At 52.7% G+C, this 27,444-nt stretch overlaps 11 protein-coding genes and 1 non-coding gene across 12 annotated transcripts; 9 read left to right on the plus strand and 3 right to left on the minus strand.

Moving 5' to 3' along the window:
- The first annotated feature begins 2,141 nt into the window (after positions 1 to 2,141).
- B0H65DRAFT_323069 (uncharacterized protein) lies at positions 2,142 to 3,241 on the plus strand. The gene is made up of 2 exons (XM_062823431.1): positions 2,142 to 2,539; positions 2,601 to 3,241. Exons 1-2 carry the CDS (start codon positions 2,233 to 2,235, stop codon positions 3,128 to 3,130), a joined length of 837 nt encoding a protein of 278 aa, XP_062677878.1. The 5' UTR covers positions 2,142 to 2,232; the 3' UTR covers positions 3,131 to 3,241.
- Positions 3,242 to 6,121: 2,880 nt separating this feature from the next.
- Positions 6,122 to 6,195, minus strand: B0H65DRAFT_t439. The gene has a single exon. It is a non-coding gene; the product is annotated as a tRNA-Val (tRNA).
- A 525-nt stretch (positions 6,196 to 6,720) lies between these two features.
- On the minus strand, positions 6,721 to 8,256 carry B0H65DRAFT_434320 (putative multifunctional folic acid synthesis protein; the record flags this gene model as incomplete). Its single annotated transcript, XM_062825123.1, has 3 exons — positions 6,721 to 7,699; positions 7,759 to 7,967; positions 8,029 to 8,256. 3 exons carry the CDS (start codon positions 8,254 to 8,256, stop codon positions 6,721 to 6,723), a joined length of 1,416 nt encoding a protein of 471 aa, XP_062677879.1.
- Positions 8,257 to 9,263: 1,007 nt separating this feature from the next.
- Positions 9,264 to 10,948, plus strand: B0H65DRAFT_323095 (Nitronate monooxygenase-domain-containing protein). The gene is made up of 3 exons (XM_062823432.1): positions 9,264 to 9,373; positions 9,483 to 9,744; positions 9,811 to 10,948. Exons 1-3 carry the CDS (start codon positions 9,361 to 9,363, stop codon positions 10,673 to 10,675), a joined length of 1,140 nt encoding a protein of 379 aa, XP_062677880.1. The 5' UTR covers positions 9,264 to 9,360; the 3' UTR covers positions 10,676 to 10,948.
- A 617-nt stretch (positions 10,949 to 11,565) lies between these two features.
- On the plus strand, positions 11,566 to 12,754 carry B0H65DRAFT_323097 (gated mechanosensitive channel). Its single transcript, XM_062823433.1, has 4 exons — positions 11,566 to 11,897; positions 11,964 to 12,161; positions 12,260 to 12,404; positions 12,502 to 12,754. Exons 1-4 carry the CDS (start codon positions 11,749 to 11,751, stop codon positions 12,643 to 12,645), a joined length of 636 nt encoding a protein of 211 aa, XP_062677881.1. The 5' UTR covers positions 11,566 to 11,748; the 3' UTR covers positions 12,646 to 12,754.
- A 623-nt stretch (positions 12,755 to 13,377) lies between these two features.
- B0H65DRAFT_512277 (uncharacterized protein) lies at positions 13,378 to 14,427 on the minus strand (the record flags this gene model as incomplete). Its single annotated transcript, XM_062828559.1, has 2 exons — positions 13,378 to 13,726; positions 13,913 to 14,427. 2 exons carry the CDS (start codon positions 14,425 to 14,427, stop codon positions 13,378 to 13,380), a joined length of 864 nt encoding a protein of 287 aa, XP_062677882.1.
- Positions 14,428 to 15,131: 704 nt separating this feature from the next.
- B0H65DRAFT_323137 (uncharacterized protein) lies at positions 15,132 to 15,609 on the plus strand. The gene has a single exon (XM_062823434.1). The coding sequence runs from the start codon at positions 15,224 to 15,226 to the stop codon at positions 15,497 to 15,499; it is 276 nt and encodes a 91-aa protein (XP_062677883.1). The 5' UTR covers positions 15,132 to 15,223; the 3' UTR covers positions 15,500 to 15,609.
- A 1,481-nt stretch (positions 15,610 to 17,090) lies between these two features.
- Positions 17,091 to 18,920, plus strand: B0H65DRAFT_323153 (uncharacterized protein). Its single transcript, XM_062823435.1, has 3 exons — positions 17,091 to 17,988; positions 18,123 to 18,256; positions 18,354 to 18,920. The coding sequence occupies exons 1-3, from the start codon at positions 17,521 to 17,523 to the stop codon at positions 18,733 to 18,735; spliced, it is 984 nt and encodes a 327-aa protein (XP_062677884.1). The 5' UTR covers positions 17,091 to 17,520; the 3' UTR covers positions 18,736 to 18,920.
- A 2,381-nt stretch (positions 18,921 to 21,301) lies between these two features.
- On the plus strand, positions 21,302 to 21,870 carry B0H65DRAFT_323178 (uncharacterized protein). The gene has a single exon (XM_062823437.1). The coding sequence runs from the start codon at positions 21,437 to 21,439 to the stop codon at positions 21,731 to 21,733; it is 297 nt and encodes a 98-aa protein (XP_062677885.1). The 5' UTR covers positions 21,302 to 21,436; the 3' UTR covers positions 21,734 to 21,870.
- B0H65DRAFT_323174 (mannan endo-1,6-alpha-mannosidase) lies at positions 21,848 to 23,406 on the plus strand. The gene is made up of 2 exons (XM_062823436.1): positions 21,848 to 22,052; positions 22,111 to 23,406. The coding sequence occupies exons 1-2, from the start codon at positions 21,962 to 21,964 to the stop codon at positions 23,277 to 23,279; spliced, it is 1,260 nt and encodes a 419-aa protein (XP_062677886.1). The 5' UTR covers positions 21,848 to 21,961; the 3' UTR covers positions 23,280 to 23,406.
- Positions 23,407 to 24,139: 733 nt separating this feature from the next.
- B0H65DRAFT_582459 (uncharacterized protein) lies at positions 24,140 to 24,697 on the plus strand (the record flags this gene model as incomplete). Its single annotated transcript, XM_062830850.1, has 2 exons — positions 24,140 to 24,393; positions 24,452 to 24,697. The coding sequence occupies exons 1-2, from the start codon at positions 24,265 to 24,267 to the stop codon at positions 24,695 to 24,697; spliced, it is 375 nt and encodes a 124-aa protein (XP_062677887.1). The 5' UTR covers positions 24,140 to 24,264.
- Positions 24,698 to 25,956: 1,259 nt separating this feature from the next.
- Positions 25,957 to 26,819, plus strand: B0H65DRAFT_561217 (uncharacterized protein). The gene has a single exon (XM_062830166.1). It carries the CDS (start codon positions 26,010 to 26,012, stop codon positions 26,742 to 26,744), a length of 735 nt encoding a protein of 244 aa, XP_062677888.1. The 5' UTR covers positions 25,957 to 26,009; the 3' UTR covers positions 26,745 to 26,819.
- Positions 26,820 to 27,444: the final 625 nt, after the last annotated feature.

The raw sequence follows: 27,444 nt of genomic DNA on the forward strand, positions 1-27,444 counted from the left end.
CCTAGAGTTTCAGATTCAATGGTTACCAGAATTAAGGTTCGGTAACAACAGCCGTCAGCATCATGACGGAATAACCAATGTTTCGAAGCTGGAAAGTGGAAGTTAGCTTGTGGATGTTGTTGGCTGGTTCCGTCCATATCGAAAGCCATCCTCCAAACATTCCGCATTGTCATGACAAGCGCGAGGCATCCCAGTCACCGGCGCTTGTTTTGGCGTTGGTTAGGGAAAGCGTTGGCTCTGGTTGCTCGTTCGCCGTTGGTGACCTCAGCTGCGACTGAAAGATTCGATGGCGTTGGACATGTGTAGCTGACTGAATGACGTGAGAGGTCGAGTCCCTTCTCCACCAAGATCATGCCCATGCTCCGAAGGAGATACCGAAGGAGGGAGCTCCGACGGTGTGTAAGAAAGTTGCACCACCCCGCGATTTCGGTCATGGGCCTCGAGTGGAAGAAGGAAAAAAGAAAGGGTTCTGGACGACCCGAACTTGAAGAATGAAGATCCTTGTCAACAGAAAGCACGAGCCATGGTGGATCTTTTCTGAAACAAGCTGTTGAATTGAACAAGCGGGAAAGGCCAGCCAATCAAATGCGATGCCTGGCTGGCGGTTGGAGCCCGATGTTGGTCGCGACCGTGAGAAAGAAGGAGGAAAAAGACCAGACCCCAAATACAATTTCCAAGAACCACAATGCGCCGCAACTTTCATTCCAGTTGAAACATTGCAAAGAAAGCACATTGTACACAAAGTGGAAGAAGGGGCCCTTTCTCTGGTACTTTCCGCATTGTTGGCAACAAATTCCTTTCATTCCTGGTTTTTTTAGAAAAGAAAAGCAAACAATGGCAGCGGCAACATTGATCCATTTGTTGGCTTGATGATGATCGCTCCTCAATGACATTTGACAATGGAGCACGGCGGGAGCGGCCGACGAGGATGCACTGTCAATCACTGACCGTCAACTTGGACTTTCTCCGTCCCATCCGGTATCAACTACACGGTCTACACCGTGGCCAACGCCCGTGAATCCGGACCATCATTGAAGAAACGGACGAGCAACAGTTGTTGACAGGAGAAGAAAGCGCAAGTGTGAAGAGTCCATCACGGAACTGGTTAACACGGCCGATAATGCTCGGGGCATGAAGACAAATTTCAGACGGCGTCGCGCTATTTGCCAGACTGGCCCAGCGTCCCGCCCGCCGAATGCTTCATTTGCGCGATGCGACGATCTGGCTTGGTCGAGTCTAGCAACAACAGCCGGCCCTGCTTGGCCCCCGCCCGGTTATTTGCTCTTGATAGGGAAGCGACCCATTATCACTCCCCAAGTGGAAGAAGGTCAGGTCAGGGGCAGAAGAGTCAAGAGAGGAGGTGATGACAAAATAGCAGCTTATCGACATGCGGCAAATCAGGCGCATTCAGAGTTCTGACCTCGATGAGATTTGACATGGAAAGCGTCATGCACCGAGAACTTGAAGTACAAACGCCACGTGAAGCATGAGAGAAAGAAAAAGTCCATGATGCGGGGCGGCTGCGACGGTTGCTTCTCGGTTGCTGTTTCCACTTGGTCCAAAGGGATGCTCGAGGTGCTTGTGAGGGTTGCTTCCTGCCAGGAACAACGCACATCCAGACGCAGGTACCGTTCAGTGGGCGACGCGACGATTGGGTGAGGAAGGAGAGTGCCGACTGCCGAGCAGGGAACCCCGTTGCTCAATCTTAAAATTAAGGAAATTGGATGCTTGTGCACCTCAAGCTGCCAAGTACCCTCACCGCTGGTTGCTGGTGTAGGGGTACCTGTGGGCGCTTGCCGGGGTAACAAGCAGGTAAGAGAGGACCCATTCGTTAGGTTCCCCAAAGTGGCCCCTTCCCTCCCCCCAGGTTTACAGCGGTCGCCAGCTTCCCTTTCCAGGCGGTCCCAGGCTTTCGCAGGCTCCCCCCAGGTGACTCCTCTTTGTTGCTGCGTGGATTCTTATTTGATCCCCCATCCACTCTCTCTCCATCACACTCCTTTTTGTTTCTCCTTCTTTTTCGTCTTAACCTCTGATATAGTTTCGCCTTCATCTTGTTCTCGTTTGAAGAACCTGCCGCTCCCTACATCCAAACAAGAGTTTTGCACTCTACGACATTCGTTTCTCAGCATCACCTACGTGACAGCCCTATTAACGACGCACGCGTCCTAAATATCTAATCGACTCTCCGACCGTCTTTACTCGATCGCGAAATACCAAAACAAATCAGCCAAAATGCTTGTCAAGTCCTTCACTGCTCTGGCGGCTCTCGCCCTCGCCGCTCAGGCCGTCGCCGAGCCCATCCGCATCGGCACGCCCTACAAGGCCAACAAGGTTCACAAGACCTCCGTCCGTCAGTTGTTCGGTGTCGTCCGCCGCCAGGACAACCCCGGATACCAGCCCGAGCAGACCGTCTGCGGTACCGGCAACACCTGCTCTGAGGCTTGCGGTGCTGGTTTCGAGACTTGCGCGTCCAAGGACGACTCGGTTCACTGCTACAACGCCGGCGCCGCTCAGATCTGCTGCCCTAATGATTCTGGCAGTAAGTTGCTGACTTGGTGATATGCGATCAAGAGACCATGATGCTGACTAGACTTTTGCAGGCTCGTGCGATGCCGGTTACTACTGCGCTGCCGACAACCAGCAGGAGACCTGGTGCTGCCCCGACGGCATGGGCCTTGAGGAGTGCGCCAAGGCCTACGGTGTCGACTCCGGCCTTGTCTCCCAGACCGCCGAGGCCACCTCTACCTCTACCACCTCTACCAGCTCGACCTCCTCGGTCGCCAGCTCCACCTCGACCTCTAGCACCGTCGTGAGCACCACCAGCTCCAGCAGCGTCGTTGTTACCACCACCAGCTCCGTCGTCGTCATTCCCCTCTCGACCAGCTCGGCCGCTCTGACCACCTCGTCTGCTCCCGCCATCACCATTCCCGTTTTGTCCTCTTCCTCTATCGTCCTCGTCCCCACTGGCCTCATGCCCACTGGCGGCGCACCTTCTGGTGCTAACGGCACCTCTGTCGTGGTTGTCTCTCCCCAGCCCACGCAGTCTGAGGTTGCCATTGGCGCTGGCAGCGTTGCCAAGCCCGCCGGCGCCTTCCTCCTGGTTGCGGCCGGTCTCGCCGCCCTTCTCTAAACCCTCGCTGTGGAATCAAGCCTTTGGACTACTTGAAAGGGCTTCACCGGATATCCACCGGTAGCTCAAGGGCACTATTGCTTTACTACGAGATATGAGACACGACAGACCGAATTCGCCATGGTGGCTCCCTCACATTTTCTTCTTCTGTGCAAAGTTGGGTTGCTTGTTGGACTCTGGACATAACTCTGTTTCTCCACGTTACGTCATTGAGCGCAGGATTTACATTGGACGCTCGGGGCGAATATTACTTTTTCTGGTGTGCTTTTTTCCCGGGAGGTTTGGGGTGTTGCAGGCGAAAAGGAGTGGGAAGGCAGTATAGTATGGCGGCTTTGTCCGCTTGCGTTGATAAGAAAGACGGATCACATACACATGCATTCGCGAACCTCTCTGTATGCTTCGGGTAAAAAAGGGATATACCGCCAGGGCTTGACCCTCGAGGCGTTTTGAGTGATTTACCTGTGTTGTTTTTATTGTGTTCACCATAATATTCTTGTTCCTAATTTTTCCTAGAGTCAATAACATGCCAACTTTTGCACAACATTGTGAGACTTTCCCCATGGGGAACTTTGTAGGTGTCTTGACGTCGTTCAACAGGCGCCTGTGATCTTGTGCTCTTATCGGTGACAGCCAGACACATAGCTACTGGACGCGTGGTTCCCCTCCAATGTTGTGTCTCACCGACACGCGAGTGGCACCGGCGTGCCGCTAGTATTCCCCAGGTCAGTCCCTCACTCCATTCCACTTCCCCAAGTTTGTTATGCTAGTTAGTTTTGTCCTCTACTCATTACCTAGAGCTATTCACAGACCAGAGGCGCTCTAGTTTGACATCGGAGTCCCATTTCCAGGTCGGCACACCAATGAATCGAAATATTACGAGAAAGCACTCATCACTGGTCTGCCTCGCCGCCAAGTTGAAACCCAGGATACTTGTATAACGTCAACTTGGAACCTTGATGGGTGCGATGGGGGGAAGACTAGACCGAATTCGCGCAGTTTTCGGGTCTATACATGTCGATGAGACAAGAGTGGACTTGGTTGTGGTTTCACGGCATGGGAACAGAAGGCAGGGAAGGCAGGCAGGGAAGGCAGGCAGGGAAGGCAGGGGACAAAAGGGACCGGGGACGAGGACGGAGACGAGGACGGGAACGCAACAACAAGAGTAAGCAGGAGAGAAGGTCACTGGGACCGAAGTCACGGAAGTCACTGAGGTCACTGAGGTCACTGGGGGGGAGGTCACTACTCACAAGAGTTCAATAGAGCGGAAGCGGGATATAGACCTAGGGAGGGATCTCGATTCTCGTCGAGAGCAGAGACGCTTATCCGAGGACATTGCACAGTTGACGGGATCAAGATCCGAAGGCTTGCTGGCGTTCAGGACCAAGAGTCGTACTGTACTGTGTAAGCCGGCGGCGTTGGTCTTGGGGGGCAGGGCTGACTCAAGCCTCTGCAGAGTCTCTGCTTCATGGCCTGTGGGTGGCCTGTGGGTGGTGGAATATTATCGACTCACTCGGGCAGATGGAAAGGGGAACTGAAGGGGGAGGAGCAGGTCGAAGGAGGTGTAGTGGAGGACGGGTTTAGTGGTCGTTTGGCAAGTGGAAATTCGCCGAAGATTACCTATCGGTGATGGCTTGCTTGGAAGGAGCAGGCCAGGCCGCTGGCCGCTGGCGAGGTGGTGAGGTGGTGAGTGAGTGGGTGGGTGGGGATGGTATGGTATGGTATGGTACTTCAGGCTACTTGGGGGGGGGATTTGGAAGAGTTTCTGTTTGTTTTATGTCTGGGTTTCGACTTTCGGGGAAGAATGGCAGGTAGAGATGGAGGAGGAGGAGGAGTGTCTCTAGCCTCTTCTGCTCCCCCCCTAACATCATCCGTAGCATCTCTGCCAACCTAACTACCTGGCATCATGCTCCAGACTCGGACTACCTAAGTGTACTTCTACTTCATAGAGGTGGGGCTGATCTTACACATCCATCAGCCATCCATCCATCCATCCATCCGTCCTCTTCCTTTGGTGCGTGAGCCTGTAGCAAGTAAACAACAGGATGTCGCAATGAACACATACTGGAAGTGAGCTGCGTGTGGCTTGAGATTAGAGACATGCCTCCAGCCGACCTGCCGTCATGCTCCTTGATAGTTTGATGTTGTGCACCGGGAGAGTACAGGAGAGTGCAGGGCGTAACAGGGTAGGGGCTGGTTGGATGTTTTCGAAGGTTCGATGCATGTAACTGGGCGTTTCGACTTCTGAGGCGTGTAGTAGTCGGTCCGGGGGCTGTTTTCTGGAAAGGAGGCGTAATGATGGCTTGTTTTTGTTTTCGTTTCTTTTTTCGAGACGGAGTCGAGAAATGGAGATGGCTTTGGATGGTGTGGAGGTTGTTGAAGTCACTCGGTGAGATTTCTTGCAATTGTTGCGTATCTTTGAGGAAAAATAGGTACGCGGAGTGAAAATAGGTCAGGTCACCTTAAAGTATCTTTATCATCGCTCTTTACCCACAGCATCTGCTGGGTGTTGATGGTTTGAAGATATGCACGCATTAATTCGATGTCCGAAAGAGTTCCCAAGCGTGATGATTTGATACAGGAAACCTCTGGTTTCCTCCAGAACCTTGTAGAGTAGTCTAGCTAGTTCTTGGAGGTCCGTGAATGCCAGGCTTAGGACAAAGGTTCTTAGAACCTTTGTGCCCAGCCCAGTACTTAAACTGGGCCTTAGGCCCTGGATTCCAGACCTTCCTCTTCTTCTTATCATCACGCTTCCTACTTAGAATACCGAATATAAGGTCTTCTATAGGAACACCTAGACTTCCGCATCATGATTCCACCATGCGCACCAGGAAAAAAAAAAGATCGTCCAGAAAAGAAAGATAGGAGGAGAGATGTGTAAAAAGGAAAGTAGACAAGAAACATGTATAAAGTAAAAAAAAAAAAAAACTGTCCAGATGATGCCAAAAAAAGAATATGCATCACCAAAAAAATGCAAGAGAAAAATTGTGATATTGATCCGACTGAGGCTCGATCTCAGGACCTTCAGTGTGTTAGACTGACGTGATAACCAACTACACCATCGGACCTATCGTGGTTGTTGTCCGTTTGGCTGGAAGTGGAGCTTATAACTCTACGCTCCTTTTCGAGTCAGGATCCTGGTCCTCTGGCCCAACGAACGATTTTCGAGATGAGTCTGGCAAAATGCTGTACCAGATGCTTTTGAAACTTGTAAAATGTCTATTAGACTCTGTTACTCACCAGCTATTCGCATTCAGTTAGCTTACGCGTAGACTTTGGGCGAGGCAAAGTCGTGGACGAGGAGTGACCGCCGTCTTCAAGAGATACTCGACATATTCGAGTATGATGGTATGCCAGTCATAAAAGTTCAGTCTACAACCACTTATGTTGTGCTTTCTTCTACCTTTTAACCTTTCTAGATGTCTGTTACTTTACAGAGAATGCATCTATCTATGCCATGATCATCACCATGTTCATATCCCAACCTAGATACAGAGGGCCCCATGCTGTTGAACCTGCCCATAATGCTGTTAAAAGAACCATCATATACACGAACGTACACCACCTCTCAAAACCAACCACCAACCCCAAGCTTAATACCTCCAAATAGCATCAGCCATAGCAACCACCTGCGCCATCTCCTTCACATCATGCACCCTAACCACATCCGCCCCACCCTGCACCGCAGCCGCGACCGTCGCCGCCGTGCCCCAAATCCTCTCCTTAGGAGTCGGCACCCCCGTCACCTGCCCAATGAAGCTCTTCCTACTCGATCCCACCAACCACGGCAACCCCTGCAGACCAGGCCAGCTCCTCATCTCCTCCAAGTGCCTCAACACATCGACATTCTGCGGTCCCACCTTCGCAAACCCCAACCCCGGGTCCAACACGATCCTCCACCGCCTGATCCCCGCCGCCTCGGCAGCCGCCACCCTACCCACCAGCTCCTTCGCGATCCCACCGATCAACCCGCCCTCCGCCTCGGGGTACTCATTCAAGCTAGACATGTTGGCCGGCGTTCCGCGCATGTGCATCAAGCAAATGGTGCTGCCGAGCCTGGCAACAGTAGGCAACATGTCCGGATCCATGCTGCCGCCCGAGACATCATTCACGATATCCGCACCGGCCGCCACGGCTGCCTCGGCCACTGACGCCCGGTAGGTGTCCACGCTAATGAGCACGTCGCGCTGCGAGAACTTTTCGCGGATCATCTTGATAGCCGGCACCACGCGGCCGATTTCTTCTTCGGCGGAGACCTGCGGCGTGCGAGGGGCGGTGGACTGCCCGCCTACGTCGATCATGGTGGCGCCTGCGTCGAGGAAGGATTGGATGGTGGATTCGAGGCCGGAGGAGGCGTGCTGCCCGCCGTCGGAAAAGGAGTCGGGCGTCATGTTGAGGATAGCCATGATGTGCGTCTTGCGCGAGGGGTTGAGGGCTTGGATGGGCGGGTGGCCGTGGGAGGAGAGGGGCGTCATGGTGGTGATGGGGGTCGGGGAGGGGGGGATGGCGTCGAGGAGGTCGCGGGTGAGGCTCCAGGGGCGGGTGTGGTCGAGGGGTTTGTCGGGGATGAGTCTGTGGTGGGGTGTTAGTATGAGATTTGATGAGAAACAGGTGGGCGGGTGAAAACTTACTCTGCTAGGGGACGAAGGACAAACTCGCGCTCGGGAATACCGATGTGAGGGATCTTGAGGCGTTCATGGTCGAATTTGAGGTTTTCGTAGAGAAGAATGTCGAGGTCGATGTTACGGGGTCCCTTGTCAATGATCTTCTTGCGGCCAAGGGAGTTCTCAATATCTTGGAGTGCGTCTAGAAGCTCAAGGGGTTCTAGAGTGGTTTCAACCTGATAATTGGTTCAGTAACATTATCACAAGATTTTCTGAGGACAGTGATCTTGGACCGACCTCGCATGCTCCATTGACAAATCTATCCTGGTCTAAGACGTACATGGGCTCCGTCTCCCACAGACAGCTGGTCCGCTTAACCTTGATACCGCGGGCATCCATCTCCTTGCAAGCCTTTTCAATCCATCCTATCCTGTCGCCGAGGTTGCTGCCCAGGGCGATATAAGCAGTGCGCACGGTAGGGGCGGCGGGCTTGGAGGAAGCCGGTAGGTCAATTGAGTCTGTCATTTTGCCCTTGAGAGGCAATGTGTACTTTTTGAAAGACAATGCTGAGAAGTGAGTGGAGGCCGAGTGAAAAGTGCGTGCCGATTTCGGATTGCTGGTTGAGAGTTGTGGTGTGCGTGGTGATGTTGTGATTAGTTGTGCTCTGCCGGAGAGCAATCGTTTTGTCAGAAGCCTATGCTGGCAGGTCAATGGCCAGGTCGAGGAGGAGATGGTTGGGAATCGCTTCATGGTAGGGCTGAAGAATTGACTCCAATCTTTGATAATTTTGGTGGGCCTTTCGTCTGAAGAATGCAGAATTGGCACTGACGCACGCGATGGCGTCAGATGGAGAGAGGGTTAGGGTTTATGGGTGAGGTCTGGACGATCTCGTTGAGGACTTTGCCAGTGAGAACCCTTGTGGTTAGATGCCGCCGCCGCATCTTCGCTCCGAGGTCGTCGTCGCCAACATCTTTCAAACGATGCTGCATTGGCATGGTTCCACAACGCTGGTTTGAGAAATCTGGGGTCGAACTTTCTCCGAGAACCCTGACCAGGTTCCCTTTTCAATTTGGTTCGGGAACGGGAGGATGGGGTGGCAGATGACGCTGGTTGTGGATTGGGGCTACAATTTATTGTCAGCTGGCATGCTTCACACGGGACACGCACGTCTGGTCTGATGTGGTTTGGATGCCAATGTCGAGCCTGCATTTTGCAGCGTAGATGGCATCAGCAAGTACATAGATGCTGTGCATATCCGTCCATTGTTTGGGTGTGTTTTGAACATCACGACATTAAAACCCAAGCCTCTCCTTGAAACCATTCGAACGATTATCATATCGGCATCCCAATTGACTGTACAGGAAAACAGTAGTCGGTGGCAGGTGCCTCGGTACAGGTCGCACGCCTCCGCACGACGGCCCCGCTGGCAACGCATGGTGCCTGGAAACGGACTAGCGCCCCCATGTCAGGGAACCTCGGCACATGTCAAGATGCCCAGATTCCCACCTGCTGACCTCCTCTTTCGACTCCTTCAAAACATCACCAGCTCTTTGTCTTTTCTCGTCTGTTGCACTTCCTCGCGTCTTCATCTTTTCTGTTGTTTAGTTGTTGCACATCACATCCTTCAAAATGGCCTCTCCTCGTAAGTCACATCTGTCCATCTCCATCTCCCTCGCAAGCGCATCGCATCGCATCGCATTACTCCGAGACACTGGAGACGTTGGAGACTAACAACAATGTCACAACAACAGAGCAGATCCGCACTCCCATCACCGATCTTTTCAAGATCAACCACCCCATCTTCTTGGCTGGCATGAACGTCGCTGCCGGCCCCAAGCTGGCTGCTGCTGTTACCAATGCCGGTGGTCTCGGTGTGCTCGGTGGTATCAACTACACTCCCGACATGCTTCGCGACCAGATCGACGAGCTCAAGGCCCACCTGAACGACAAGAACGCTCCCTTCGGTGTCGATCTCCTCCTTCCCCAGGTCGGTGGTAACGCCCGCAAGACCAAGTAAGTCTGAATCGCAATCGGTTGCACTTCTTGGCGAACTCTAGCTAACCAGGGCTCCCTGCACAGCTACGACTACACCAAGGGCAAGCTTAACGAGCTCGTCGACATCATCATCCAGTCCGGTGCCAAGCTCTTCGTTTCCGCCGTCGGTGTTCCCCCCAAGCACGTCGTCGACAAGCTCCATGCCCATGGCATCGTCTACATGAACATGATCGGCCACCCCAAGCACGTTAAGAAGTGCCTCGACCTCGGTGTCGACATCATCTGCGCCCAGGGTGGTGAGGGTGGTGGTCACACCGGTGACATTGCCACCACCGTCCTCATCCCCGCCGTCGTTGACGCCTGCAAGGGTGCCATCTCTCCCCTCACCAAGAAGGAGGTCCTCGTTGTCGCTGCCGGTGGTATCCACAACGGTGCCCTTCTCGCCTCTTCCCTCATGATGGGCGCTTCCGCCGTCTGGGTTGGTACCCGCTTCGTCCTCTCCGAGGAGGCCGGCGCCTCCGAGGCCCACAAGGAGGCTGTCCGCACCGCCAGCTTCTCCGACACCATCAAAACCCTTATCTTCACCGGCCGTCCCCTCCGTGTCCGCAAGAACCCCTACATCGAGAACTGGGAGACCGAGCGCGCCCAGGAGATCAAGGAGCTCACCTCCAAGGGAAAGCTCCCCTACGAGTCCGATCTCGACAAGCTCATGTCCGGCGCTGCCGAGATCCCCCAGGCCATGAAGGATGCCTTCAAGGCCGACAACGGCAGCGACGAGGTCGATGTCGATGACATCCTCGACCACTTCCAGCCCTTCCTCATGGGCCAGTGCGCTGCCGTGTGCAACGAGAAGAAGAACGCCAAGGCGATCGTTGACGAGTTCATTAACGACGCTGTTGCCGTCATTCGCAAGGGCAACTCCTGCATTACTGTCCCTGCCAAGCTCTAAAAATATGTTGTCGCATTTGGTTTCGTTTTTCTGATTTAGGGGTTTCTCTAGAGGTGCCTGATTTGTTGGCTAGCATATACCACTCTCGCATACCCTATATGTATTGATAGCTTTGGCGCTTCTTTTTTTTTTCTTCTTGTTTTTGGTTATGAGGACAATAACACGAGATTTGGACCATCTTTACGTTCCGCATTTGCTTCAACGTGCTTTTACATGCGATTCAATGCATGCCCTGGAGCATGAAGCCGCTGTCGTGCCGCAGCCGCGTGTGTGGCCTTCTCCGGTTAATAGGTTATCCTTGGGCATCAGTTGTCGGAGTTTATCAAGCTGAGAGGTAAGCTGGTTGATGACGTGTGTTCACATCCTTGACTTCTTCACCAGCGAGCCCGGCCTCTTGGTCTCGGCTTGTAGGATTTATACATGGGGTTGATGGTGTTTAGGGTCTGACTTGCTGCGTTGTCTCTTCACTTTTGGTGATTTGATCTGCAAGACCGTCTACTGATCCCCAGCTATATCCACTTTACCTACTTGCATCTTGTGGATTATCATGGATTATCTGACTCCATGGCCAACGAGTCCCCTGCGAGCTCTTTGAAGTTCCCCTCAATTGCGACCCAAACGACTTGTCCTACGATAGCGGTTTTGGTGGTGATAAGAAAGTCAAGAGACAGGTGAGCTGTGACAATGGTAACAGATTGGCCAACCATACAAGGTAACCCGGCAAATGTGATTTGATGGTAGCGTGAAACAAGTGCACATGCAAGATTCGTTGGCTGGTCTCGCTGGTTCTAGTGGTGGCATCGTCGCCAACGGCTTGTGAGGATCTGCCAGTGACGTCTGTCTATACCGCTTTGGGACATCGCGTGCCTGCGGCCCGTCTCCATACTTTATCGACGACTCCCCGCCTTCAAAGATCAGGACGGAATCATCTCATCTTCATCTTCACTCGAGCCGCTCTTCCGCTCTCTTTTGTCTTCTTGTTTGAATGCTGGACATTTATTGAAAAATCGTCGGTTCGGATCTCGGATTACACCATAATCACCTCACCACCACATCACACAATCACAACCACCATGCCAAGACTAGAAGACACTCAGGTCTACGACCACGAGGACCAAGATGACCTCCTCAACCGTAACCGCCGGAGGGTTCAGCGTCTCTGGGAAGACTTTGTCGGGTTCGCATTTCAGGGGAATGTCCTCGAGATCGCTTTTGGTTTGATGTAAGGATTGCCATCTATGACCGCGAATGAAACAACAAAAAGCTCACAAATATCAACAACAAACAGCCTAGCCACAATGTTCACAGCCCTCGTCACCTCCTTCGTCTCCGACATTGTCCTCCCGCCCATCTCAGTGCTTCTCCCACTGAACAAGAACTTGGAGGAGAAATTCGCCGTCCTCCGGTCCGGAGCCAACCATCCCGAGGAAGGGTACAATACCCTGAAGCAGGCGCAGGCGGATGGTGCTGTTGTTATGGCTTACGGGTATGTTTTGTCAATGTCACTTTCCCATGCATGGGGTTACTTCACTTGGGACGAACCTCGAATACGGGATCGGATATTAACCGTAGCGTATGGTCCAGATTCTTCATGAACCGCCTCCTCAACTTCATGGGCGTCGGCTTCTCGCTTTACAGCATCGCCTCCGTTTACCAGTGGATGTCCAAGGACCCTATTATCAAGAAGACTATGCCTTGCCAGTACTGCTGCAAGTTTATTAACATTAACGTTCGTCTCCCCTCCCTCCATCTCCATCTCCCTCCGATATCGGCCCCCTTACCCTTACCATCCTTCCCCAACTTAGTTCTAACTAACAATACCCAAGTCAATCCGCTGCATAAACTGCACCTCCTGGCTCGACGGCCGCGAAGACATGCTCCGACCAATCCACACCCCTCCCAGCCTCACCACCGCAGGCACCGCAGGCACTGCAGGCGCAGGCGCAGGACCTTCTTCCGCTTCGAAATAGGGACGGTGGCATCCGGACCGTCCTGATTCCAACCCCCACATGAACTACGATGACATGACGACAAATAGTGCTTACAATGGCGACGGCTATGGTGGGGGTGGGGGCGATGGAGGTGGAGGAGGTGGTGTGACAACAGGTGGTGGTGGTGGTGGTGATGGTGATGGAGATGGTGCGGCTACGGGTGCTGGTGCGGGAGGAGAAGGAGGAGGAGGAGGGCCGGTGGGAGTGACTGGCTATGGCTTTGGGGCTGCGTCTGCGTCTGTCTCTGCGTCTTATGGGGCTTCGGTATCTACAAGTCGATTCGGATCATTTGGGGCTGGGGGTGCTGGTGCTGGTGCTGGGTCTAGGTTCGGATCGTATGGTGGTGGAGCTGGGGCTGGGGCTGGGGCTGGATCTAGGTTCGGATCGTATGGGACTCCGGGGGGTGGAGGTAGGTTCGGGTCCTATGGGGCTGGGGCTGGATCCTTTGGGGGAGGTTCATATGGTGGTGGGGGAGGGGGTGGTAGGGGAGATCGAGGAGGATGATGATGAAAACATTGTATTTTGTTGCGTTGTTGTTAGAAGGTGTGGAATATGATACCCTTATACTTACACCGGGCCACCTGCCCTTCACATCCTATTCACCAGTTCTTCAAAACTTTCCACCGGCTCCTGACCTTTCCATCATTAGGATATTACCCCAAACGAGCCGCTTTCCTCCACCCGTCTTCATGTAGTCCGCTCGCTCTACGCTTACAACACCAACCCCAAAACCCCAACCACAACCCCTACCAAACCTGCAAGCACCACCGCCCCAATATCTCCTCCCATCCCCATCCCCGAGCCCGGATCCAGACCTGCCGCACTACCCTCCTCCGCCTTCGTCTCCGTCGGCTTCGGGCTTAACTTCCACACCCCCTCCGTGACCGTCACAGGCGTGGTATTCGCAAGACTAGCGCTCATGCTCGTCACGCTCGTCGAGACTTTGGTGGTTGGCGCGTCGGTGGGACCGTAGATGGAGGTGCAGGAGCCGATGTCGTCTTGGCCGTTTTTGAGGGCGCCGGGGGAGGGGGGGTGGTGGCAGTGGTAGTCTTTTGTGTGCCTTTTGAATTGTGGGAGCGGGGTTAGTATGTTATTGGGAATTGGACTGAGGGGGAGGAAAGGGGAGGAAAGCGAGGGGAAGGGGGGAAAGGGAGGAAAGGTGAGAAGGGAAAGGAAAAGGGGAAAGGGGAAAGGGGAAAGGGGAAAGGTGAACGAAAATGGAGAGAGAGAGGAAACAAATACTTACCATTCACTACCAACCGTATAGACAAAGTTGTACCCATAATACATCGGCCCCGTCTGTACGGTTATTCCGCCATGATAGAAAGACTCGCAATCTTTGATAGCGGCCTTCTTGGGATCGATGCATTTTACTGTATAAGTAGCTATTTCGGAATCATCAATATAGGCGAGGGAAGCGCCCCAGTGAATGTCCTTGTCCTTGGCGTCTTTGGTTACTATAGGGAAGTGGAGGGGGATGACTGTTGTTGTTGAGGAGTTGATGGTAGTAGTGGGTTTAGTGGAATTGGAGAGGGTATTAGTGGAGATGGAGGGGGTATTAGTGATCAAAATTGTGATTGTGGGATTGTAGGAGTAGTATTGGTCCTGGGGGGGGACGAGCTTTTCGACGCCGTCCGTTAAGCCGACTGGGACTTTGAGTTTGTAGTATTGGGAGAGGTCGAAGGTTGCCATGTCGGTTTGCCCGGTTACGATGTTGGTGCAGGTGTAGGATGAGGAGGTGAGAGTGCAGTATTGACGCATTGACCTGTTACATGTTTGTCCGTCAGTATCATCAGAATCTTGATCCTACAGAAACATGAACTAGAGCAACAACAACATACCAATACGGTTGAGTCCCATCTTGCTCGATAGTGAAACTAACTCCATAACTATTCGTCCCTTCCCATACTTTCATTCCGGTATGTACACCGCATTCAGTCGGCTTCACGCTACCTGGGCATGCAACCCAGTAGCTTGTGAGGCCTGGGACGGAGGTGATGACGGAGCCTACGAAGCTTGCTGAGGTAAGAGAGCCGGTGGCCGTTTTGACAGTCCGGGACGTCAGGGTGGGTATGACGAGGCTGATGGTTACTGTTACAACCACTGATACCGAGGGGCCGTTCATAGCGATGGTGGATGCTGCAGAGGCAGAGGGTGCGGGGATAGTGGAAGCCGAGGAGGAAGAGGAGGAGGAGGAGGATGATGATGAGGAGGAGGGAGAAGCAGACGAGAATGTTACTAGGACTGGGGAAGGGAGGAAAATTGATGCTGCTTCGGCTGAAGAAGAGGCGGAGGATGATGCTGCTAGGGCTGGAGGGATGAGCCTGGCTGCTAAGGATGCGCATATTATGGCGAGGTTGTGGAGGGAGAGCATCGTGATTAGCCTGTGTTATTAGCTATGGGAGACGTAACTGAGGCTGATGATAGGGGAGAGTTGGGTAGTTGAAGGTTGAGAGGCCTCTATCTCTATCTCGGCGACGGTGAGAGAGAGTGGGCTGTGAGTACCCAGTTGTGATTGAGTGTAGGATATCACGATGTTGAGGGACGAAGTAAAACCATGTTCTTGGCATGCTCAAATCTTACCTTTATCACCCTTTCGACCAGACTGCTGTCAAAGCCACAGTGTCTGCCTGTTGAGCCATGTCGGGGTCGTGACTGTGTTGCTGTTTCCCGCTTTCCTTCTTGGATAAGAGTCAAACTTCAGAAGCAAGTATATGAAATGCATCAACATGAAAAACAAAGACTTGTTCTTCGCTGGCAGCTGTCTTGCGACCCCTGGCTTCTTTGTGACTTTGGGCGGCTTGTCAACCCCTTACCGATTGTTTGCTCTTAACATAGCACATGCGTACTTTGTAACGGTCTTCCATTGTCTTGGAGTTTCTGCGTATAGAGCCTGACAAGTTCTGCACTTTTCGCTGGACACTCATCAACAGCATTAAAACCTGTTTACTCAATGGACTTTGAGCTTCGACTTCCACTTTCAAGCCGTGTGCATGGGGGGAATGGAATGACTAGAGCGTGAGATACCGATCAAGCCAGCCGAAAACCCGAATTTAAGCCAGATAAACAAAGAAGAGCAACGTTTTAGTGAAACCCAAACTTGACACGAAAACAGCTAAGAACCGGGGATAACTATCCACGTCCCAGATGTTAACTTTGCATTTGTCAACCCGAACGAAGACTGGCATATGCTGACGGCGACCAGAATTGCTCTTGATCACCCGGTTATGCCAAAGTAACGGGCAAAACCGAAGGCGAAGTGTATGCCTCTTGTTTCGATATTCATTCGACAGCTTAATCGCAAGACTGCAATGTCTCGCCCCCAGTAGAACATGTGGGCGTGCCATGTAATGGCGTCGTGGTTGTTTCACGTAGAACCTTGCATATTCTCAACTGTTGACTCGGGATTGTTTGAAAGGTGGTTCAGAAAACATTCGGGGTCGGGGAATTGATGATTACTGATCATCTCGATTTCTGAGCGGCATCTTGCTCCGGTGAAAGCCAAGATCGGAGTGTGCTTCGGCAGCTTTATCCTCGTCGATAAATCACAGAAAGATATCCGGTCCCGTGGTTAATTGACCGCTGAAAGTCTGGTGAATGTCTGACCGCTGCCTCAACGGATATTGCGGAGTGTCTCAGTCGGGTTGCCTTATCTCTAAGCGGCAGCATGCTGGCCCCGGCAGTTTGGGACTAACGGGCTTGGATCCGGCCGGGTAGGGCTGGCGGACGCTATTCCGAAAATAGAACTTTACGTCGGTACTCGAGTCGGGGCGGCGACCGGACACTCAACGACAGATCGACTTGTCAGATGGCAGACTTTGATCATGACGACGCCGATCAAACCTATGACCTTTGTTAGAATCGGGATTGGCCCACCGGCGATAATTCCGATGATACTGCCGAAGAAAGTACGGATGGGTTCGGAGAGAAAGAGCAAAAACCCTCACCGTTCACGCCTTCCAAAATTAACGAGCAGTGGTAATTTGACCAGGCTCCACCTTTCCAAGTCAACGGCAGGTACGGGCAGGTCACCAAAACAGCAGAGAGGAAGGATCACAAGTCGCACAACGGCACCCAACCGTGACCCGACCGCACCGCATGTTCGGCATTCGTTGTCGCAGTGTCGTGATGTGGGCCCAAGACTTTGATGGGAAAAAACGCGTGTTCACCTTGCCGAGTTGTCTTGGCGAGTTAAAGTCTGACACTGTGGAATCCCGAACCGGCACCGCATTTCGAGACGGTCTGACTGACGAGTGACGATCCCGCGATATTGTAATCAAAGCAGCCTCGGCCTGAAAGGAAGAGAAGATAAGAGCGACGAAAAGGAATCCTCAAGGGCGAATATAAACTCTTGGCATGTCTCTGCCCCCCTGGGAACTTCCCGCTGTGATATCGCCAAAACACATCGATGTGCTGTGGTCTCAGTGTGTAAAAATGGAAGCTGCAGCAGCGGGCGCCCGGCAAGTCACTGCCGTCCAGCGATGTTCAGCGACGCCCAGAGCATCCAGCCCGCTCGCCAAGCACGCCAAGGCCAAACAACGCACCCACAGACGAGTCTTGGTCGGGCTTGGATGGCGATCGCGAGCGGGTTCCGGGCTCTTTTGCGGGCAATCCAATTCCTTCCCTTGGCATGCTGGATTTCCCCCTTTCCCTTTCTTTTCTCTTTTTACTTTTGTCATTGCGATTCCCCATCCATCCCCTCCTTCAAATTGTTTGTTTTTCCTTGTGAAATGTTGACGGTACTACCATTGGAAGGAGAAGAACAACCCAGTTCGCGATCGCACCGCTTGACTCGGTGAACAAGAGAAGGGGGAAAAGGGACACAGTCAGCACAGACAGAGAACAAAAAGGAGAATGCGCCTATCATCTCTGCAACGCATGGCCACCGGCTTATCAGCAGCACCAGCACGAGCACCAGCACAACCAGCGCGGGGTCACTGTCAGAATGTCACCGCCGCCGCCGTCGGAAGAGGTTCTTCTCTGGCTACAGTGGCCGCGAAACTTGTATTGCTATGTGCGGTCGGCACAGGACTTGTTGTCGGTGTCAATGGCCAGACCTTGACCACGGCGACAAGCGCAGCATCGGCCGCAGTAGCAACCGCAGCTCCGTTGGATATCGCGACTCCGACTAGTACCACTACCGCCGATCACCACAAGCATGGGTCCTCCTCCGACTCCGCTCCCACCTCTATCGCTATATCCGGGTCCGATGTCATCACATCCGTGGCCAAGCCGGCTGCCGAGCCCACAACCGTCTCTATCTGGGTTCCCGGGTATGGGGTACAGGATTGGAGTAATTTGAGGGGCAGCATCATCAGCAGTGTAGGTTCCCTTTTGTCCTCTACCGGATCTATGGTTCACGTTTCCGCTCGTGTCCTTCCTGGTTCATCATGCTCCGATCCCCACAACGTTCTTCTTGATCGGCGGCTCTAATGCATGTCATTGTCGCAATACAGGACGAATCCATGACCGCCTACACCATCTTTTGCGCCCAAGGACAGCCAAATTGCGCCCTGTCCGCTGATGCACCCTTTGTGTTTACAGAAGGCCCCAAGTCCTTCAAGTACACAGGCGTAGCGGAGCCAACCTTGTATGTCAACCTCTTTGTCCACTTTACATTTTATCCCACTTCTTTTCCTTTCTCTCCTTCTATCCCTAATGACTAACACCCCCTCCCCCTTTGACAGCACACAAGAAATGCACTGCAACTTCAATGGCACCGCCGCCGCCATCTGCGCCGGCACCTCCTCAGTTGGCTCGCACTACGTTGTGGGCACCGTCACAGGTCCCGCGGCGACGACATGGACAGAGACTTACAGCAGCCCCAACATCACCTGGGTCGCCTTGACGCTTGCAACGCCCGGCCCCATGGTTGGCACCACGGACATTGACGGTACGGCGGTGGCGTCTGCGACAGGCGGAGATCCTGATAGCGTTTTGGGAAGCGAGGGACTATTCGGCCCCACGGGTGCCCCCAAGAATGGCGCTGCTGGGAGCTCGACGGCGGAGAGGATAGGTGTTTTGGGGGTTGCTGTGGCGGGTGTGGTTGGAGGGGTGTTGATGCTTTAAAATGTCTGCAAAGGTCAAAAGCATTGAGGGTCAGGTTTTCTTTTTCTGTCTTTGCACTTTTGGCATTGGCGCTGGCGTTGGGATGGGAATTGATTGGAGGATATACCGCTTTGTTTCAAGTTTCAGGACTTCCTGTTTGGGATATGACATTTCAGGGTTGGCATGGCATGGAACAGGGGGAGAAGGAGGGGGAGAGCTGAAGCATCTGTTGGCCGAGCGTAGGACGCTATCACAAATGGGAAGCAACAAGGAATGCATTAGGTATCGAACAGAAGGATGTTTGTCGGTTGTTGTAACGGATGAAGTTGAGGTCGTGGTTGATAGCCTCGTGACAGCGAATTTGGGGTACGTTCCAGACACTTAAGTGTTCATGTCTTATCTTGGTTTCATCGAACAAAAGTTGAACTGTTACCGGGGAAGAGATGAGCTCAGGTTTGGTACTCGGATCTCACCGTACTTTGTTCCCGTGTGTACGACACGGTGCCTGGCTGTATCTGGGTTTGACAGAAGGCAAAACCTTCCCGTCGGGACCACGAAACGGGTGTGCGAGGGATCGACGAGTGAGCTGGTCGAGCACGGTTTGATATCATATCTCAAGACGATTCGTTATTGATCTCTGTGAGATCTTTACAAAACTGTTCATGTGAGCAAACAGGTCAAATGGCTCAGCTGCACCCGAGAAGAACCTCAAGGACAGCAGAGACAGTTCATGATTTGATTACCAAGTACTTTTTCGTTTGACGCCGGATGCCGTCTCTATCCTTTCTTCTGACGGCAGAGAACTGAAGCGAGGCACAAGATATGTCTCAAGCCAGCAATCACCAAAGTCAAAATGACGCCCAAAAACCGACGAATGAACCGAAACACGGTGGTTAGGTGTTCATTAACCGCAACCGCAACCGCAGCCAGTCCTAACCAGATGTACCAAAATAGTAGTAAAGTCTCACTACATAACAAACAGTCGCGCGGCTGTTGGCAAGTGTCTGGTAACTGGTAACCGCTGACGACTGGAGAAGAAGCTCAAACTCACAAGCGAAAAGAGGTGGACGTCGCCAGTGTCGCATTTTCGAGCATCCTCGGCCTATCAATGCCCATTTTCACGCTCAGTGTTTCATGTTTCTTAGCTCAATGGGACCTGACGATCCCGCCAATCATGACCCCTGTCGTTCCTGGAATTCTTCCTCACAGGACCCACTTGGGTCGAGAGCTCCAGAAAAAGAAGGAGCGGGGACCCGAGGAGCGTCAAATGGAACCCCTGTGGCTGCCACATGCACAGCTGCACAACTTTGTTCCTGCCAATTGCCCCTGGCAAACTTTGAACCGCACTTCTTTCTTGGCGGGGTTTAGTACGTTTGTTCTTTGTGGACACTGCACTTCACTTCTTTTGATCATCATCTGGGTTTGCTCTCACAAAGAGAAGGAAGGGACACAATGAATGGCACGCAGAGCTGCGAAACCTCACACATGCCAAGTTTGCTCCTGGCAGAACTTGAATGGAAGACAGCCCCCGGCGGCACAAGTACGAGTGAGCGAGTGCACACAGATGCTGATTAGCACGGACAAATCGACTGGTTGCTGTTGCCCCTTCTGCCCCTCTCTCTTGCTTCAACGAAGGTTTCTTCCTTGTCAGTGTCCATCATCGATCCGGAATCCATGCACACATACGGTAGAATCCATACGCACATACGGTAAACCCACTTTTTAAGGGTATACAGCCAATCCGGAGTCCTAACCACGAACCTTCTCAAGGCCTTCGACGCTTCAAGTTCATCCTCCCTCTAATCAACACCAGATGGCTCACAGAACTCATTTGCGCCAGCAGAGCGGTGCCATAGCACTATCTCTAGCGCTACCCGTAGAGATGAGGATAGTTCGGTAGGTAATCTTCGCTTGCATAAGGATATGACAGGGCAAATGAAGCTAGGACCTCAGGCCTTGTACAGCGCAGTCTTCAATACCCTTCCGTCATTTGCAGCAGGGCAGCAAGCTGGATCACAACCCTCAACTAGAGGTAAACAATTGGCCAAATCTCAACTTCGAATAACCTCTCAAAAGGTAATATTTCGTGAGGCGAGTGCAAAATTTAGTGGTCTTTAGTAACTGTGTCGGCGCACACCTGAAGAGGTGGGTTACCGTATGTGCGTATGGATTCTACCGTATGTGTGCATGGATTTCGATCATCGATAGCCGTCTGATGGAATCAACCACAACGCCTCACGTCGCCCCATCCAAACATAGATCTTTTTGCCGATCCCCGTCAGCATGCGGTGCAGCGCGAAACCTAGGGTGTTGCCTGCAAGTTTGGGAAACGAAACAGAGCTACACCCAAAATAAGAAAGGTTCGGGGCAGTCGGAGCGAATCCGCTTGCAATGGTACCTGAACGCCTTCGACGCGCATCCCGTCTTTCCGCCCGTCGTCAAGCTAGTGTAAAGCAAGCATCCACAATGATCTGGAACTCCTCCATCAAGGCATGTGTTTGTCGATTACCAGGACTCAGTGACACAGCACCATGAAGAGAGTTCACAGTTCACACCATGCAAGCCCCAGTCGCTGCAGTGTTCATCCTTCCTCCGGCCATTCATCCCCATTGACCACTGAGGTAGCCATGTCCCCCATCCCCGTCCCCCGATCCCCTCCTTCTTGCATACCGGGGGTGGGGTCCGGATCACCGAGGCACCCTTGGAACATCCTTGAGGCTGCATGGGTTGGAGCTCAGCCTGCCCCTTTCATCCTATCCCCGGGTCCCGGGGTGGGACTCCTCCACCATGGGGCCCCTATTGTGGTGGTGTCTGGTTAATAAAGCTGACGGTGGCCCAGCCCAACATGCCCGCCCGTCCTATTCAACTTGACTATTGTCTTTGTTCTATTTCATCTTCCTCTCCTTTCCTCGTCATCGGGCTGTTGCTTGCAATAAGGCTTGAAGCCAACAATAGTGTTGATCACTTCCAACCCGATCCTTCATCTTCTGTCCTTTTCTTCTTCAACTCGAAGCCTTGAATGTGCTTCATTTGCTTTCCTTTTCAAAATCGACAGTCCATCTAGACACCACTGAGGAACGAGTCGTTACCTGCAGCTCACATTTGCCTTCCTTCTCTTACGACCTGATCACACTCAACACTCGCTGGACGACAAAGTGCTGGATTGGAACTACAAGACACAAGGGGAAGAATCAAAAAAGTACAAAACCTTCAACAAGAACTTAACGATATACACCAAACCGTCGCAATGAGGTTCGTCAAGTCAGTACGGCCCGCGGCAGCGGCCATCTCTTTGATCTCTGCTGGCATCCCCAAATCCCTGGATATCAGCAGCCCTAGTAAGTCGATATACCTGGTTAGGTAACACTTCGTTACCGGGCACTAACACAATCCCAGCTTCGGTCCAAAGTGTCGCCAAAACCATTGCCCAAAATACCATGTCCTTCTACAAGGGCACGGACGACCAGTTTGTTGATCTCGATGCCCCCTACTACTGGTGGGAATGTGGTGCCATGATGGGTAGCATGCTCGACTACTCCCACTACACTGGCGACCACACCTACGACAAGAAGATTGCAACTGCTATTCTCGCCCAAGCCGGCCCTGACTTCGACTTCATGTCCCCGGCCCATGCGGGCCAAGAAGGAAATGATGACCAGGCCTTTTGGGGTTTCACCGTTCTCGCCGCTGCCGAGCGTAACTTCCCTCAGCCCCGATCTGACATCCCGGGATACCTCGAACTTAGTGAAAACATCTGGAAATCACTTGCCTCGCGATGGGATACATCGACCTGCAACGGTGGCCTTCGTTGGCAAATCTTTGCCTCGAACCCTAACGGTCTTGACTACAAGAACTCGGTCAGCAACGGCGGATTTTTCCAGCTCTCGGCACGTCTGGCTCGCATTACTGGCAACCAGACCTACGTCGAGTGGGCAAACAAGGTGTGGGACTGGACCCAGGGAACTGGTATAATTAACGACTACTACCAGGTCCTCGACGGTGCCAGCTCCGCCAAGAACTGCTCCGACGTCAACGCCGCCCACACGCCCTCCTTCTCCTACAGCCAGGGCATTTACACCTACGGCGCCGCAGTCATGGCCAACATCAGCACCGGCGCCGACCAGGATAAATGGACCGACCGCACCAAGAAACTTCTCGAGAGCTCGCAAAACTACTTCACCCCCTTCGGCGACGTCAAGAACTCCACCGACGTCATGTACGAGCACGCCTGCGAGCACATCGACATCTGCAACACGGACATGCGCTCCTTCAAGGGGTACTTCTCCCGGTTTGTCTACGCCTCCAAGATCATGGTTCCCTCTATCAAACCCACGGTCGATCGGTTGCTGCACACCTCCGCCAAGGCTGCTGCCCAGGGGTGCCAGGGTGGTTCTACGGGAACCATGTGCGGAACGAAGTGGTATGTTGATGGGTTCTATGGAGATGCCGGGTTGGGAGAGCAGATGAGCGCATTGGAGACGATTCAGGGAGTCTTGATCGATCAAGCGAAGCCGCCGCTGAAGGGGAATGATATCAAGACTGTGAGGACTTTTTCGTCGTCGTAGCAGACGTCGAGTGATGAGACTCCAACAGGGAGTGAAAGTCCAAAGACGAGTTATGAGCCGGAGAGCGTGGCGTCAGGGGTGAATGAAGTCAATTGGCCATGTTTGTTATCGATATTTGGGCTGGCTTGTGTTTTGGGTCTATGAGCCGCATCTTGCCCTGGAAGTGGCGATGCCGGTCAAATCTTCTGACTTGTTTTTGCGCACATCATTATGGCCATCGCGTTGAGCATCTTCAGTTTGATTCTGTTTCTGCCTTATTTTTCGATTCTTCTGTATATATAACATATTTGGGATAGGCTTGGCAATATCGCCGGAAGGAGACAAAATCGATGATTACTTACGCACCGCATGACACTTGTTACGGAATGGAAATGACCTCGCCGCACTCCGCCCTACAGATGCTCCCTCCTATACAGAACCATGTGCAGTCATCATGCCGCTTCTGCTCTCCCTGAATAACATCTTTTCGTCCCGTTGTCAATTGTCAAAGAGTCAGTACGGGGGTGCTGTGTTTGCCCCCTTTTCCATTCTTCCCAGCTCCCCGGTTATGCTTCCCAGGTTTGTTTTGCTTTGATTGACATCAAAGCGATGCCTGCAGAACACCGCAAAATATCACCATGGGAATTGAATCACTGTCAAAGACTGATATACCTATTCTGACACACATGATGCCGTCTTCGAAACCGGCGCTTATTCGCATTCACGACCATGCTTCCTTCGGTCAATGGCAAGGAAGTGTCAGTATACATAGAATCATGGACCGCCAATGGGCTGCTTCACGAAGCAGGCTGGACCGCCGCTCGGACACGTATCTATCTATCTCTTCGTTATCCACTACCTAATTAGTTCCTGGCTCCTAGCTCAAGAGTAGCTCTCATCGCCATGATAACCTGCAACCCTATCATCACCATCCTCACCGGATTCCTGGCTACTAGATCTACAGTCCTAGCCCTCCCAGCAGCCCCCGACAACAACGCGGAAAAACATGGACCTAACCAGCCCCGTATCCCATCCCGCTCCGCACATCCAGTATCCCCGTGTCGACTCTTCTTCCCTTCCCAGTGATCGTAGACCACCACCTATGACAAACACCGAAGGCGAAGATACCGTCCCTGTCCCCTCTCAAGTCTCCTCCCCCCACCCCCAAAACACCACCGCTACCACAGATCTAGGACCAAGAGCCTGCCTGGCCCGGCGTCGGCCCCCGCAAATGGTGCAAAGACTACACCTGGATCGACGAGACCTCCGACCGTTCCCCCCTCCTCAAAGACTGCCTACAGATCGTCAAAAACCACGCAGCAGGCAAGAACCACGGGGGGACTGGGTCTTCATGGCCGGTCAACACAGAATCATCGCGTGAGCGGGCATTTACGCGTTCGGGGTGTCGGCTGGGGGGAAACGTGGCGAGGGGGCAGTGATTGCTTTGGGGCAGCGAGGATGTTAGGGTTGTGGTGGAGAAGTTGTGGTATGAGGTTGGGGGGGGGGGGGGGGGGGGGTTTGAAGTTGAGGGAGAAGATGGGTGGGAAGGGGATGGCGAAGTGTTTGAATACGTTGTTGCCGGGGGATTGGGAGGTTTAGTGGAGTGTTTATCATACTTAGTTGGAGGGGAGGTGGGAGGGGAAAGGGGGAGGAGGTAAGGGGGGTGGTCAGGGACATGTAAATGATGATGAATGATGGCGATTCGCCTTATGGATATGAAAACCCCCAGGAAAGTAGACCCGAAATCTCGAACCAACAAACAAACCAACATTGGAATGTAGTTGACTTGGGGTCCAGGAGCGAACAGAAAGAATGAAGTGGTTGTGCTATTGTACTGTGAGTTAGTTCCAGGTGAGCATCCGGTCAACAGCCCAGTCAACACAAACGGAAAACAACTGACAACTGCGATTGTCATCCCATCCCGTCAAAGGCGGCCCGCAGGGCGGTCAAACGGCAACGACGAACTTTCTAGCATGCCGGCCTTCACAGTCGCTCTTGCCACTTCACGTCACTTGCAATATTTTTGCCTTGTCGGCATTGACCGCCTAATCTTAACCCCACGCAGGTCTGGTGTGCGTACTTGTACCTTTTCAACCACCGCCTTCTGAACTTTTCTGGACCCTCCGCTCAACGCACCACTTATACCTGACTCATTCCGAGCTTTGAGCACACAGAGTTCAACCTCCATCTCCAGGAGCGTCAATTTTGCGCTTTGGGGTACCCGGCTGATAATATCCTCTACCGCCTCGGGACATTCGTCAGAAGGAGCTCTTGTCTCTCAGGCAAACCGTATGCCCCCGGCTCTCGCTCACCTCTGGCTCAGCTCGCACGAAGACGACAAGCTTCCCAGCGCGTTCGTCTTCTGATTGCCGCAACGCCACGCTTTACTTCCGCCTGCCTTGCTGCTGGGACCTTCTCGTCGAGTGATACCAGTTGCGACGTCGGGCGTTTCGATCGTCGAGATTTTTTTTCCGGAAGACCAGTTTTACGACAAAAAACATTGACTTCCGCGTCAGCGGCACACACGAAGGAGATTGTACATGCAGTACATGTAGGTTCCTGCATTCAGCTCGGTTTTGATGCAGGTAAGTCCCGTCAGCCTCCATTCAGCCAGCATCCCACCCCGCAGCCCTTCGTGTCTGTTAAATTTGATCCTTCCACGTTATTCTTTTTAGCAGGTCCTGACAACGATGCTTTTATTAGAAATTACAACCATCGTCACACCGGAGAAGACGAATCACGACATGAACCATGGCTACGACTTTCCACCTGTTCTCTTTCCTCCCTTGGGAGCTGCGTGCTCGCATTTGGGAACTGACGGTTGAGCCTCGGACAGTCGACGTCCACGCCAAGAGGTACCTCATCAATGAAGGGGATCGGCAAGCATACGCGCGGCTGGTCTCAACCACGCCCGTGCCAGCAACACTACAAACTTGCCGCGAGTCGCGCAATCTCGGACTGTACCAAAGGGCCCTTTCTGAGGTTGAAGTTGTCCCAGAGGGCGGCGAGAGGCGTTACGTCTGGCTGAACTTTGACTTTGACATTATCGACTATGGGCGGGATGACCTCTACAACTACCGTTGGGCTGCGCAGCCTGTCAAGCGGCTCAAATATAGGGCTCGAGGGTTTCACGACTGCGATGTTCATTCATTCAACTTCTTTGAGAACCTGATAGAGGCTCACATAGATTGCTTCGACGAAGAAGGCCTGGAAGAATGGTATTGCACCTTTGCACCCTTCGTGCTCAGCTGCGATCGCAGAAACATTCACTTGATCCAGTCGGAGAATAATCGCACAATCACCGCACAGGAATTGTGTGAAGAATACGAACGTCAGCGGCAGCTTGAAGAACAGGCATGGGCAGAGGCTGCAAGTGCTGATCCGATTCCTGTTTCTGAGATGTTTGCCGGACTTGACATTGACTCAATGATGCCCACGCTCCTGCGAATTGCCGAGATTGCTCGGAACATGGAAGACAACAATTGAGAAAGGACAACTGAGTGGGAGGATTTCTGCCCGGGCTTCACAGCGTGTAGACGGGAAGGTCAAGGAGCTAGGGGCGGTTATTAATACCATGAAGCTTGACAGACAAAAGAGGAGGTCTCTTTGATAGTCAGGAAGCCACCAGTAGTTCAACCATACGGTTCTTACCATTGGCTTGGCCACCATAAAATAGATATTGATTCCAGAACGCATCATTCGCAAATTGCACCTGTTGATGTCTTGGTAAAGTCTGCGAGGATACTACGTGACAGGCATCCACAAGATAGTTGAGCAGCAACTGAAGAGACTTCAGATCTTTTTTTCAACACTTGCTCGTTCCTTCTATCTGTCTCTCAGTGTTTCTAACTGCTCGCTTTTCAACATTATTTGGCAAGTTCGTAGTTCTCTTCTGGCGAAATTTTTCACCGCGATGCTTTGCACCCGTCTGTTGTGTAGGGAGAGCTCGTAACCCACCTACCAATGTCCGCCCTCTCTAGGCAAGTATTTATTACCACTCTTGTTTCCGCCATAAGTTGGTCTGAGGTTCCGAGATAAAGTGGACTTGAGGTCATGGACATACATAAAGAGAAAAGTCCTTGTGCTGTCGTGCTGTGACTTCTACTGCAATTGAGAAGTTCGGTTGCCGGGTAGTTCGAAACACGAACGGGCGACATCGCAAGTTGAGTCTAGAGAAACGTGACTG

This window comes from Neurospora tetraspora (genome assembly GCF_033439725.1).
Source record: "Neurospora tetraspora strain CBS 560.94 chromosome Unknown B0H65scaffold_8, whole genome shotgun sequence".
Classification (NCBI taxonomy): Eukaryota; Fungi; Ascomycota; class Sordariomycetes; order Sordariales; family Sordariaceae; genus Neurospora; species Neurospora tetraspora.